Below are 13,981 nucleotides of genomic sequence, written 5' to 3'. Positions count from 1 at the left end.
GTTTCTTTCAATGCATTTTGTTGTTGTACATAGTAGACAATACTACAATACAGTCAATACCATGATTACAAATGAGAGAAACTCTTTTTCCATTTATTATAGCGTAGACATTGTTACGTGCATTAATTTAGTACACTCATATCCGCATATACGGACTTAATTGAAATGTTTCTGAACTTTTTTATTGGAGAATTTTTATATGACATGATTGATTGTTTTATTGAATAAAAAAAGAGAGAATATAATAAAACCTATAAAATTTCAATAAAAATAACTTTATAAAATTTAAATATGTTATTGTTGAATAATGACATATTACCATATAAGATAAGAAAATCGTTAAGAATTCGGATTATCTTTAATATTAACATAATATCTCGACTTGGCAAAAATCATATAAATTATAAAGATTATTACATAGTTAAAACTACTTTTAAGTTTAAAACCTCGAACAAAATGCTAAACTTTTTATTTAGAAATCAGAAACGAGTAGCACACACCAATTTATCTTGGTGACTAAAGTAATTATTGTTGGGTTTAGAGGTCACGAGTTTGAGCACCATCGATTTTAGTAGGGTGATTGAGTGTTCATTGTCAAATGATTGAGAATGTTTAAAACATATATTACTTTGTAATCATCTTAACTTAATAAAATAAAAGAAAACAGAGACGACTATGTCATTTTGTAATACACACATAAAATCCAATTCGAAATTTAAATAGCATATTATAATAATTCGATCATTAGAATAACAATTTTAAATTTAATTTTTTTTATTCTATATTGTCTTCTCAGCAGATTTGTGTCGTTTTCTTCTCAATGAAGACATTTGGAGGAGTTTCTGAGGGATTTCAACAAATCTTCCAATGATTTCCCTTCGGTTTGCTTGCCCAAAGTCCACAGATTTATGTGAAAACCGAGTCCTTTTTTCATTAGCTTTAATTTAAATGAAACGAAAGAGCCATGAAAATTCTTGGCGTTTTTATATAAAAAGAACCCAAAAATTCATTTATTAGACAAATAACCAAATGACATTAATTGAAAAAATACCCTCAAACTACATATATATATATATAGGGCTACCTCACATTCTACATCACGCGTGTAAAGGCCTCACATTCTATAGGACGCGAGACTTCTCCAACATAGAAACACTTTCCAGATAACCTAATTTAATATTTCTATAAATGACCCCGCGTTCTACAAAACGCGAGGTCCCCGAGAAATTAAAGTATTACGTCTTTTAAACGGACCTCGCGGTTTGCGTAAAGCAAGGTATGAACTTTAATAAAAAAAATACCAAACTATTTTATTAATTAGGTTAAATTAATCATTATATTTTAATAACAAATAACTCAATTGTAATAAATAGACAAAACTCATTAAAATTCATTATAATGTACCATGTTACAAAACAAAGTTGTTTCATGGTTCTAAAAACAAGAATTATGGACACATGAAGAACAAATTTCCTAATCAATCATGTCCTCGTATCGATTAATTGAGCTTTTTTCATTGCACTACTTTTGTAATTAACAAAATATATTTGTTAGTTTTCATTTTTTTTGTTTCGAACAATTTTCAATGTGATTTTTACACCGTTTAAAATGTTTCGTATGTGCCGATACTAGCCTCATTTGAAAAAAAAAATATCAATACTACGCCTCTAATCTTATAACGTAAATTTTCAGATTAACATCCCAAAAATACTCCCTGAACATCCCTATCAAACCATTCTAGCTTCATGCAAAAAACCAAGCTTTGGAACCATTGTGTACACAGTTTTTATCCCTTTTACAATATCTGGTATGTGCCGATATTACTATCAATTGAAAGATAAGTTACAGTACGACACCTCTAATCTTATAAATTACAAAAAATTTCAGATTAACTACCCAAAAAAATCCCTCGAATATGCCTATCAAACAATTTTAGCTCATGCACAAAACAAGCTTTGGAACTTTTTTTCAATGCGATTTTTTACCAACTTAAAATATCTCGAATGTGTTGATATTAGCCTCAACTGAAAAATAAATTTCAATACTATGACTCTAATCTTATAAATTAAAAAAAATATTTATATTAACTACCCGAAAATACCCCTCGAACATGCTTGTAAACACTTGCTATGTGGGCTGAAAATGTATATACCTTGTCCTCTACAGAACACGAGGTTTGTCAAATACTATCTACGATAAATTGTTGAAATATTTCAATTTCTCGTGTACCTCGTGTTCTGTAAAACACGAGGTCGTTTAACCTGATATTAAATTAGGTTCTCTGGAAATTGTTTCCACGTTAGGAAAGTCTCGCTCCCTACAAAACTCGAGGTATTTACGCGATTGTTGTAGAAATCGATATAGTCCTACGTGTGTAGTTTGGAAGGTATTATTCCATTTAATGTTTTTTTGGGGTTATTTGTCTAATAAACGAATTTTTTAGTGTTTTTTTTTATAAAAACGCTGAAATTCTTAATAGTAAACAAATCATCTTGTAATTATAAAATGGCTTAATATAAGAACAAGTGTCTAAACTATATTTAAATTAACTCTCAAAATTAACTTTTATTGCCTAAATATTTTTTCTTTAAAAATAGGGGTTTAATATTTTATACAGTTATATTTTTAAGTGTCTACCGTTAAAAATACTGTGAAGTGACACATGTCATGTTTATATTTCTTTTGATTTTGTTTATTTTTTTTTTAAATATGAAACTGATACTTATCATTTGAGGGATTTTCTAACGGCAAGCGCCTAAAAGTGTAACGTAGAAAATATTATACACTTATTTTTTATGAAAAATTATTTAAAAGTCAATTGTGTGAATAATTTAGACACTTATTTTTACCTTAAGTAACAATTATAAATTTTAGGGTAAACTATGTTTATAGTTACTGAATTTTTAGTATTATTTCACTTTGGTTATTACAATTCAAAAATAGTTATTAGAATTAATATTGTTATTATTTCTCATTTTGATCATTAAATTGTTAAACTATTGACTATAATTAATATGACACAACAACGATAACTGATGAGACACTTTAAAATATCTAAAAGAAAATACTCATTGTTCTTCCTTTTATTGATGTTTGTCATTCTTCAATGATTTTTCTTGTTGAAAAGATAATCAAATTATTTATCTTTTTCTTCTTTCACTTTAAACTTATCCAAAATATTTCAATCTTCTTAGATTCTATTCAAATCTAAAAAGTTAAAACCTTTTGATCCTTTACTGTAAATCGTCAGATTAACTGTTTAGTGAATAAAATGCAATTTTTAAAAGTTAGAGATTATTGTTAAATTACTTAAGAAGTTCAATGACGAACAGTATATTTTACCCTAAATCTTTTAGCAGGAAAGATTTTAATAACCCAAGGCCGCGGTACCATTTTCATCTTCGGCGATTTTCTCGATATATCACCAGTGAATAGTATATTTCTAGATCTAATACCAGTCAGATTATATTTTTTGATCTAACCCTCTTAGCAGTAAAGCGCGTTATCTGTACCGCGTTATACGATGATATGGTGCCATGTGGGGTATAGCGCGCCCCCTGCACCGCACTATACAATGATCTGGTATATACGTAGGTATAGCGCGGCCCCTACAACGCGCTATACTTGAATATCTGACACGTGAAGTATTATTTATTATCTTTATTTTAATTTTTTTTACCGTGGCTTGATTTTAGCAAATTTATTTTGTTTCCTTTTCCTATATTGGTTCGATTTTTTAAAAATAAACTTTAATTGTTTTCCATATTTGATTTAATTTGCATATTTGTCTCAATTTGACTTTAATGCTCTTAATTTAGTTTTTCCTTCCTTAGGATATACGTGATTCATGCTATGGTTTCATCCTTTTATTAAAAATCGCCAAATTAATATAGATGCAAAGATAAATAATTTTTAATAAAAGGAAATATAATTAAGAAATTAAAAGAAGCAAAATAGGATGGAAACTATGGCATGAATCACATATATCCTAAGGAAGGAAAAACTAAATTAAGAGCATTAAAGTCAAATTGAGACAAACATGCAAATTAAATCAAATATGAAAAATAATTAAAGTTCACTTTAAAAAAATCGAACCAATATGGGAAAAGGAAACAAAATAAATTTGCTAAAATCAAGCCACGGTAAAAAAATTAAAATAAAGATAATAAATAAATGAAAAAAAATCATACCTTTATTATAACATACATGAAAATAAATAAACAAAAGAATAACTAGAATAAAATATAAATTAAATTAAAAGAAAAAGTAGATCGGAAAATATATTGTTCATCGGTGATATATCGAGAAAATAGTCAAATTAATATAGATACAAAGATAAATAATTTTTAATAAAAAGAAATATAATTAAGAAATTAAAACAAGCAAAATAGGATGAAAACCATAACATGAATCACGTATATCCTAAGGAAGGAAAAACTAAATTAAGAGCATTAAAATCAAATTGAGACAAACATGCAAATTAAATCAAATATGAAAAATAATTAAAGTTCACTTTAAAAAAATCGAACCAATATAGGAAAAGGAAACAAAATAAATTTGCTAAAATCAAATCACGGTAAAAAAAATTAAAATAAAGACAATAAATAATACCTCACGTGTTAGATATCTAGGTATAGCGCGCTGTAGGGGCCGCGTTATATCTACGTGTATGCCAGATTATCGTATAACACGATATAAGGGCGTAATTTACTGTTAAGGATGTTAAATCGAGAAATATAATCTAACCGATGTTAGATAAAAAAATATACTATTCACTGGTGATATATCGAAAAAATCGCCTTCATCTTCACCACCACTTCTTTATGAGTCGATTCGGATTCTATTTTTATTCCAAGCAAGGCAAAGATCGTTTTCTTTTTGAAGAAAATGCAAGATTCTTCCAGACCCGTAACAGGTTACCCAGTTCGGAACCTTAATGGCTGCGCTCCTCCGCTAGCCACCACCTCCGGCACCGGCTATGCCTACGCTCACGTTAGCCTCAACACATATCCTTACTACCAAGCACCACAGCCTCACAAACCACGTCCATCTCCCTCCGTCGCTTGCTTGAGGCGCTCGCCGTCTTCTTAATCATCTGGCTCGTACTCCGTCCCGAGCTCCCCGATTTCTCTGTACAATCCCTATCGCTTTCCAATTTCAACGCCACCAACCTGCGCGTCAACGCCACGTGGAACGCGCAGTTCCGGGTCTCGAATCCAAACAAGAAGCTTTCCATCTCCTATGGGGAAGTCGTTTCGTCCGTTTTTCACAAGGACTACTTCTTAAGTGAGACGAAGGTTCGGGCTGTTTGTGCAGGGCACTCGCAGCACGGGCGCGGTGGAGGCGAGCTATTCGGTGGTGGATTCTTTTGTGGAGGGAAAGGTCGTGGATGAGATGAACGAGGAGAGGTTTGATGGCAAGATGACTTTCAACTTGAAGTTATAGTTTATTTGGCGTTCCGATACGGTGGGTGGAGGGGTCGAGAGAGGTTTCTTACTGTTTGGTGCGACGACGTGGCGGTTTCAGTTTCCTCGGTGAATATGACCGGCTGCACAAAGTGTGCAGCTTTTTTTGAGATTATCGTAAGATCAAATTTCTGTTGATAATTTTTGCATTAAGTTATTAAACTAAGGGTAAATTACAAGTTTAATACCTAAATTATCAGTTTTGGTCCATTTTAATACTTATAATTTCAATTTTTTCAAAATCTTAGTTTTTATTTTATTTTAATACCCATTAAAAATTTAATGTTAAATTTTAAACTTTTTTTTGAAGTTATGGTACTAAAACGGACCAAAATCGTAATTTAAGTGCTAAAAGGAACAAAACTGATAATTTAGGTGCTAAACACATTAAATTTTTAACGGTGTCTATTAAAATAAAATAAAATAAAAACTAAACATTAAGTATGATTTTAGAAAAAAATAAAAGTTTTGTTACTAAAATGGATTAAAATTAATAGTTTAGGTACTAAACTCATAATTTATCCTTAAATTAATTGGATTAAAATGGTTGAAATTAATCTGATTTTAGACACCTTTTAAAATATATACTTGAAATTATTATCATATTAAATAAAATAAATTAGTTGCATATTATTATTTTTATTAAGTAATAATGTTGAAGGGTAGGTTTTCTTTGTTGTACGTAGGATTTTTGAGGACTGGTTAAAAGAAATAAAAGGAAGAAGCAACGGTTACAAATAAAAGGAAGAAGACAAATATACGTGGAAGAAATTAGTGACCAAAACATTTATTAGAACAAAATTTAGAGACCTCTATGTACTTAATTTTTGGTCTCGCTTGTAAATGCCAGATATTTCAACCGCCAATGGATGCAAGCTTCATCCATGGCAACCAAATCGAAAATAAAAGAGAAAACGATAGAAATTATAAAATGACATTCTTAAATAGACGTTACATGCAACAGTAGAAAAACTCATTGTCCATGAAAGCCCTCTACATTGCTACCAAGAGCTCCACACAACTACTTCCCAGACCCTAAACACATTTTATTACCCCCCAAATATCTGGTCAAAAGGATCATTTTGATGGAGAATAAAGATCAAGTTCCTTGTGAGTGTGAATCTCACAGTCCGAGGCCGGCTTCGAAACACAAGTCAGCATATAACCCTCCTTGACTTGATCATCCTCGAGGTAGATAGCGTCCGGTTGATGCACCGAGCCCGAAACAACCTTTGCAGTACATATGGAGCAAGCTCCAGCTCTGCAACAATAGGGCAGTTCCACTCCTGCTGCCTCAGCTGCCTCTAAAATGTACTCATCTTCCGAGGTTTGGAACTCGTTCACCTCACCCTTTGGCCCAACAAGCTTAATCTTGTACATTGCCATTGTTGTTCGATGATTCGAGGAACATTTCAAGCCAAAAGATTTAGAGATGGTTTTAACGGAACCAAGATATGATGGTGCCTTGACTATGGAAGTTGTAAACCAGTTGGGGATTGCAGCTTTAACAATAGATGGGGAGGTAAGGCTCACAGTTGTCATCTTCGTTTTATTCCTTCTCAGTGATTCGACTGGCACACACAAATGGAAAATCGTATAAAGGGTTGCAACATACAAGCATTTAAAACAAACATAAATTCAGAGACTTCAGAATCAGTCGAACAAGAGGGAAGCCAGATGAACCAGCTAGTGAACAACAAAGCCGAAAGGCAGCAACTAAAACCAGACACATCAAACAAGTAACGTTAAACAAATAACACCAAAAGGAAAGTGCATGCCATGTATAAGATAGAGAAACAAGAACCCTTTGTCGTCGTGTTTGAAAAGATGGGTTCGGAGGATGAACATATATCAAGTTAAAGAGTAAAAAGAAGGACATTATGCTTATGCACAGCCTCGCTGAACGAGATTTCTCCAGACAAAAAATACAGTGGATCAAATAATATATCCATCTATTGGTTCATTGAGATTCTCGAGTGCATGATCAGACTTAAAATACGAATTGAAGGTATAATAGATCATCCAACTTTTATCCATAGTTTCAGGCAAAGTGAAGTGAAAGGAATTTTTATAATCTAAAATCACTTAAAGAGAGATCCATATAAAGATGTGAAAAATCTAAAAGAACCATATCAACCGTTTCTGTAGTAACAACACTTTATGTATCGAGCACTACGAGACATGGCAAGGTACGATATCTCTGGCTCCATACTTCAAACACTTAGTAAAAACTTATTGCAAAAAAAGTAAGAACATACTGGGCATTTCTTGGAAAGATTTAAGAAACAGGCATGCAATGGATGTTGTCAAAATTTCTGATCTACTTGTTGCCCAATTCCTTGTCCCATTCGATGCAGGACAAAAGTTAACATCAAAGGCCACATTCTACCATTTGGCAAAAGGAACAAACAAGAATCATCATTTATGACAACAAGATGCATAAATGAGTCTACAAAAAATAAAATATGGCATTTGATGCAGGACTTGAACTTACTGTGCAAAAAAAGCTTTTACTACCATACCATACTTGAAAATTTTTCAAGTCTTTGAATGCACCAGTCATGAAATTGCTAAAGTGAGAACCACTAACAAAATTTTACGTGAATGAATAGCGCATAAAATCAGCAGAAACCAATGATTTCTTTTAGCGCATTTCAACACTCTTCTAGTGCAAAAATGCACAATTTTAACAAAAGCTAAGCTATTCCTTTTACTTTCTCCAGGTTTCAAGTTTCCAAAGTTTTCCAGATGAACTCAGCCGGTAAAAGAGGTAATATCATAGCTCAGCCATACATATGTTCTTCCCGAAAAAAGAAATCAAAGAGAAACCCAGAATTCGACCGATACGCCCAATGAAAAACGTCAAACAGAAGCAAGTAATCGAAGCTGAAAACAGATGATAATCACAAAATTTAAAGCTAAAGAGAGCTTACTGAAGGAGTTTGGGGAGCGGAGAAAACGAGGGATTGAAGTTTTCGAGCCTTAGAACCCTAAAGAACCAAATACAGACACAGTGAGATGCGAATCAGATTAATGCATCTTCGTCCTATTTAATGCTTGAAACGGCGGTATCAAAATCTGAATTATTAAATTATAGAGTTCAAATATTTTCAAAGATTCTCCCACTCAAATCCAAAAAACGCCAAACGTATTAACCAATCAAATGTGACAAAGATATGTTAAATGCCCGATTTTCACTTAATATGTGTGGTTGGTGAGAGCTGAAAAATTATAAATTTTGGAGCCTTTCGATTGCTCCTTGCATTAATCCACTTTCCTTCTTCGATTTCGATGAAACTATGTTATTATATATAACTTTTCAATGTGCTATTAAATAACACACCTACTTCCAAACCGGCCTAATCATCCACGCCCATGGTTTTCTTTTCCTCTTTTGATTATAATTATTTGAATTAATTGTAATTATAACATTTTGAAGAAAATATTTGAGATTTTACCTTAAAGACTGTCATCTAATTTTAACAATACTAAATTTAAGAACAATAAGGATCTGCTACCATAGATGTTAAGCATTTTTGTCAGGTGAGTTTCTTCTTCATTTAGGATGAGACAATATGGATTAGAGGTGAGCATTCCATTGAGTCAAGTAAAAAAAATTGAGTTATTGGAGTTGACAATTAGTATTTTACAACTCGAATTTAACTTAAATTTTTCTCGAGTCAAGCCGAGTTTAAGAAATTCTATACTATTTTTTATTATAATTATTTATAGTATTATGGCAATGATTTGCTTCAATTTTCGATTTTCTCTAACAATATAATATATATACATATATATTATTTTTTACATTATGATATTATTTAATATATAAATATAATCTAAAATTATAAAATATATTCATAACATTGTATTTCAAAGAAAGTATTTTGGGGTAAAATATTGATGATAGTATAAAGGAGTCAAAGAATTGATAAGAAGAAAGAATTTGCAAACAATTGTAGACAAAAGATCAAATCGTGTAAAATGCAAAGTTAAAGGGACTAAATAAAGAGAGAGAATACATTTTAGTAAAAAAAGTAGAAATTGAAGTTACATAGGTATTCTATTGTGATATATGAGCATGTGGTTCAAATTTGATAAAAACATACTTAAAAATAAAGGATGAATTGAAGAAATAAGGAAATTATGAAAATTGAAGGACTAATTTGAAAAATAAAAAAATTATTATAAAAAAAGAGGAATTGAAAGTATATATGTATTCTATGATGTTTTAGGAGCATGTGGTTCACATTTGGTAAAAATGAACTTAAATGAAAGAGTAATTGAAAGAATAATGAAATCAGAGACTAAATTGTAAAACTGTAAAAAATACTTAGTCAGACTTTCGGTTTTTCAAATAACTCGAAATTTCAAAAGTTTAACTCGACTCGAACTCGAAAACCGAATCGATAATTCGAGTTGACTTGAATAACTCAAAATTAAAAAGATTCGATTTTTCGAGTCGAGTCGAATTTTTCTCAATTTAATAAACATGGAAAGTTCAGTTGAAATGCAAAAGAAAACTTTCAGTGTCTCAAAAATTCATAATTTCTATGAATCAAAGAGCATAAATTTTTGAAAATTCCCAGTAAAAAAAAAAAAAAGATCTTTCCATCCATGCATAACTCGAAACGAAAGGTAAAATAGAAACTCAAAAGATTCTGTTGTAAGGGCCCATTGTACTCTTCAAGTAGAGGCATCTCACCTTCAATCGACATCATGTAATCAAAAGAGCGAAAATGATTCCAAAATCCAAAATAATCCATGAATGTAGAGGGACCTAAAAGAACAAGCGCCATACCTCACATTTTGCCAGTTTTTCCTTCAACAATGAAACGAGGAAATTGACGCTCATTTGCACGTTGCTTCTCCTCCATAGTTACATTCCCAACGGCTACTCCCATGCAAAGAACCTTCTTCAATTGGAACTTCACCATTCGTTCACTTTCGACTCCAGAGATTCCCGGTGAGTAACAAGGGTCGGGAATTTCCCTGAAATTGTGCAAAAAACATTGTGTAGACACCCGTTTTTGTCCATGTTTAAAAAAATATATTATTATTATTATTATTATTATTATTATTAATTATTGCATTTTATGCAGGCTCTATAAGTAGACCCTACCCAAGGACCCGGTAACCTAACCCTAACCAACCCAAACCGACGAATGAGCCATCGTCGAGCCATCCCAAAGCTGTTGCGTCATCAACCTACATCAACAATACTCAAAACAATACCCAAATCAGCCAAAATCTGCCAAAGTCAAAATCAAAATCATATCTAACCCACTACATCAACATCTCACCATAAAGTAAGAAAAAAAAAGAAAAAAAAAACAAGGAGATTAGGTGAGTGAAAAAAACATAAAGAGGACCATTTAGGAGAAAGAAAAAATAGAAATTGAGGGGCAAGCATTCAAAGAGAAAAAATTAGAAAAAAAGATTCAGATAACAAAATAACAGAAAAAATATCAATCATTGAAAGAAAAAAATAAGAGGAAGAAAAGTTTACCTTTTGCTCTAGATCTTCTCTGATCTAGCCACTGTCTCGAAAATTCGACTTCGAATTGGTGCTTAGGGCCACAAAACGAGTCGGGTGGTGTATTCTTCTCTCTCCTTCGATGCCGATCGACGCCAATCAGTGATAGACGACGGCCGACGCCAATCAGTGGCAGCCGGCACGGTGATAGTCCACCGGTTTCTGGAAATTTGTTGAACTCCGGTGGGAGCTCTTAAAACTCTCTCTGACTCTCTCTCTTGTTGTGAAATGAAGAAGGGGGAAATGAGGGGCTGTGTGGTTTCATAACCCATAAAACGAGTATTTATACGGGCTACAAAATGACTCCGTTTTGAGCCAATCAACCCGCGTGTTTGGAGCTTTTGGGGTTAATACGACATTTGATCCCTGTATTTTGTAAGGTTTCTATTTTCACCAGTGAATGAAACTTTTAATTTTTAATTTGAGTTCTTTGTTTCTTTTATATTTCATATTAGTCCCCTATGTCTGTTATTACATTTATTAAATATTTAGAGATTTGACTGATGATTTTGTGTAGTATTCATTTTGGTCCCTAGTATTGTTCAATATTTAAAATGAAAAAATTTATGCTTTAGGTCATGAGTTTAGTCTTGTATTTATTTAGTCATTGTTAGGCAGTTGGTTTAATTATTGTTGGATCCTTTATGTTTCTGGTTTATTTTATTTTAGTCCTGTATATGATTTATGGGTTATTTGTGTTTCTGGTACCTGTATTTATTTTAAATTGATTAATGGGGCTTTGATTTGTTCATATTTGTTTATTAAGTCCTTTAAGTTTATGTTTTTTGCTGTTTAATCCTTTAACTTTCTATTTTTGCTATTTTAACCCTTTAAATTCCTGTTAATTTTATTTTAGTTTTGTAAATACTTATATTTTGATGACTTCATTTTGATGTGTAATGTTCACTTATTTTTATTTTAGTCATTTATGTATGAATGTATTTTACATATTATGTGGTTATTTGCATTATGTAAATAATGTGTTTAGTTCCATTTAATGTAAGTATTTGTATTTTCAATTACATTTATTTCTATTACATTTTTTATCTATGTATGAAATATTCGATTTTATTTTCAAGAACACATATGAGTAGAATGAGCGTGAAAAGTACCACCTGGTCGAAGTGATGCGTTCCGGTACGACATTTTAACGACATAGGAACTTGAAATAAGTCGAGTATACTTTTATAATTAAGTTGTTCAAATGATGCAATGTGTGTTATTTTAAGTAACAATTTACTTTATTTTATGTGAATATAAATTTCAAATTTCTTTAATTTTGATTCAATTCATGTTTTTAGTTAATAAATTTATTTTGTTGTATGTAATCATCAATATTTTATTTATATTCGATTCACATATCAATGAGGGAATATTCTTTTAATAATAAGAAATAGTCGAGTTAGATTTCCCGATGGAGGATTGCTAATTTTGAGATTTCCTTTCGAGTTAAAGAATTTTCTCTCATTAATTAATTCAAAGTAGAATAATTTATGTTCGATAAAAGGATCATATTTTAACTTTATATTCGATTTATTATTTCCACCATTTACGACAAAGTGTAAGCGACACATTACCAATTTTGGGCGCTGTGGGGGTACTAATCCTTCCCCACGCGTAACCGACTCCCGAACCCGTTTCAATCGAAGCTTTGTAAACGCAGACCAGTTTTTATCTTAAAAATGATTTTTTTCTTAAAATTGTATTTTAAAAGACGTTTTTAGGTATTCGACCTAGCTACCCCAAAGGTCGATGACGACTCTTATCTATTTTCATCCAAATTAATTCCAAATTACCAATTTTTCCAAATTAAAATCATAACTATTTTGAAAACAATAAATAATTGTTTCACCTAAAAAATGGTTATGACAGCTTGGCGACTCTGCTGGGGACTTTTTTTTAGAGACTCAGGCTGTAAGTCGCTTACTCATTATCGTTGTGGTGGAAATTATGAGTTGAGTGTTTAGTTAACTTATGATCCTTTTGTTGAAGTTTTTAATTGCTTCATTTTTTATTATCATTGTAACACCCCCAACCTGTACCCGACCCGGATACGAATCCGAGGTGTCACATTGACATTTCAAAACATTTACTTGTACAAAATAGTGAATAATTTTAAACTTTTACTAAATACAACTAAATAATTTACATGAAATACAATCATATAATTTTACAAATCCGATTAGAGCATATTGTATTCAAATATTTATTTACATGAAAACCACAATCAGCATTACAAATACATACTACCCTATTCTTTTCTGATCTGATCTTTGGAAAGGAGAAACTGACATGTCTTGCTTAACTTTTATCAGTCTTCCTCTTCTCGGAACCTACGTGTGAAACAATCATATGCTAAGTCGTTGACTTAGTGAGTCATATAAAACATATAATAGAAACAATAGAACATTTCATATAACAAAATGCATACATACACATATACCATCATTATCAACATCGACATCATTATCATGAATCCATTTATCATATGATCTTGTACTTATCATTTCTGTATATCATATAATACATATAACATTTCACAAAGAAACACACATAACATCATATAACTCCTATAACACATTTCATATCACCAAAAGCATATACATCACATATATTGTATTTATTATTATCTCTTTATTAGCACATGTACACATGTGATTCAGTATAAACAATAATAACGTGATATCATATAATAATGCAAACCCTTTTTAAATCTTTTATAGACCCATGCACATTATTGAGAACTCAAGGTATATGAGTACTTTGAGATTGTGCACACATATGCTGTCACTACAGCTCATATAATAATTTGTCCATATGTCCCGAAGAACATAAGTAATATATCCATATGTCCCGAAGAACATAGGTAATCTGTTGAAAACATTTTTGTATTTCGATATAACAAATTAGTTTAAATGAATTTTAAGATTTTGCAAATGATTTTCTAAATATATTCGATTCAATTAATCGAATATCAAAT

The 13,981-nt window shown here is 31.2% G+C and overlaps 1 protein-coding gene and 1 pseudogene across 1 annotated transcript; one reads left to right on the top strand and one right to left on the bottom strand.

The window, feature by feature from the left end:
- The first annotated feature begins 4,817 nt into the window (after positions 1–4,817).
- Positions 4,818–5,603, top strand: LOC120141395 (annotated as a pseudogene).
- Positions 5,604–6,368: 765 nt separating this feature from the next.
- LOC120143398 (ferredoxin, root R-B2-like) lies at positions 6,369–8,511 on the bottom strand. The gene is made up of 2 exons (XM_039157731.1): positions 8,399–8,511; positions 6,369–7,036 (listed from the first exon to the last, which is right to left on the bottom strand). The coding sequence occupies exon 2, from the start codon at positions 7,005–7,007 to the stop codon at positions 6,543–6,545; it is 465 nt and encodes a 154-aa protein (XP_039013662.1). The 5' UTR covers positions 7,008–7,036; positions 8,399–8,511; the 3' UTR covers positions 6,369–6,542.
- Positions 8,512–13,981: the final 5,470 nt, after the last annotated feature.

Source organism: Hibiscus syriacus, unplaced genomic scaffold (genome assembly GCF_006381635.1).
Source record: "Hibiscus syriacus cultivar Baekdansim isolate YM2019G1 unplaced genomic scaffold, ASM638163v2 tig00002237_pilon, whole genome shotgun sequence".
Taxonomy (NCBI): domain Eukaryota; kingdom Viridiplantae; phylum Streptophyta; class Magnoliopsida; order Malvales; family Malvaceae; genus Hibiscus; species Hibiscus syriacus.
This window is presented reverse-complemented; position numbering and strand designations above follow the sequence as displayed.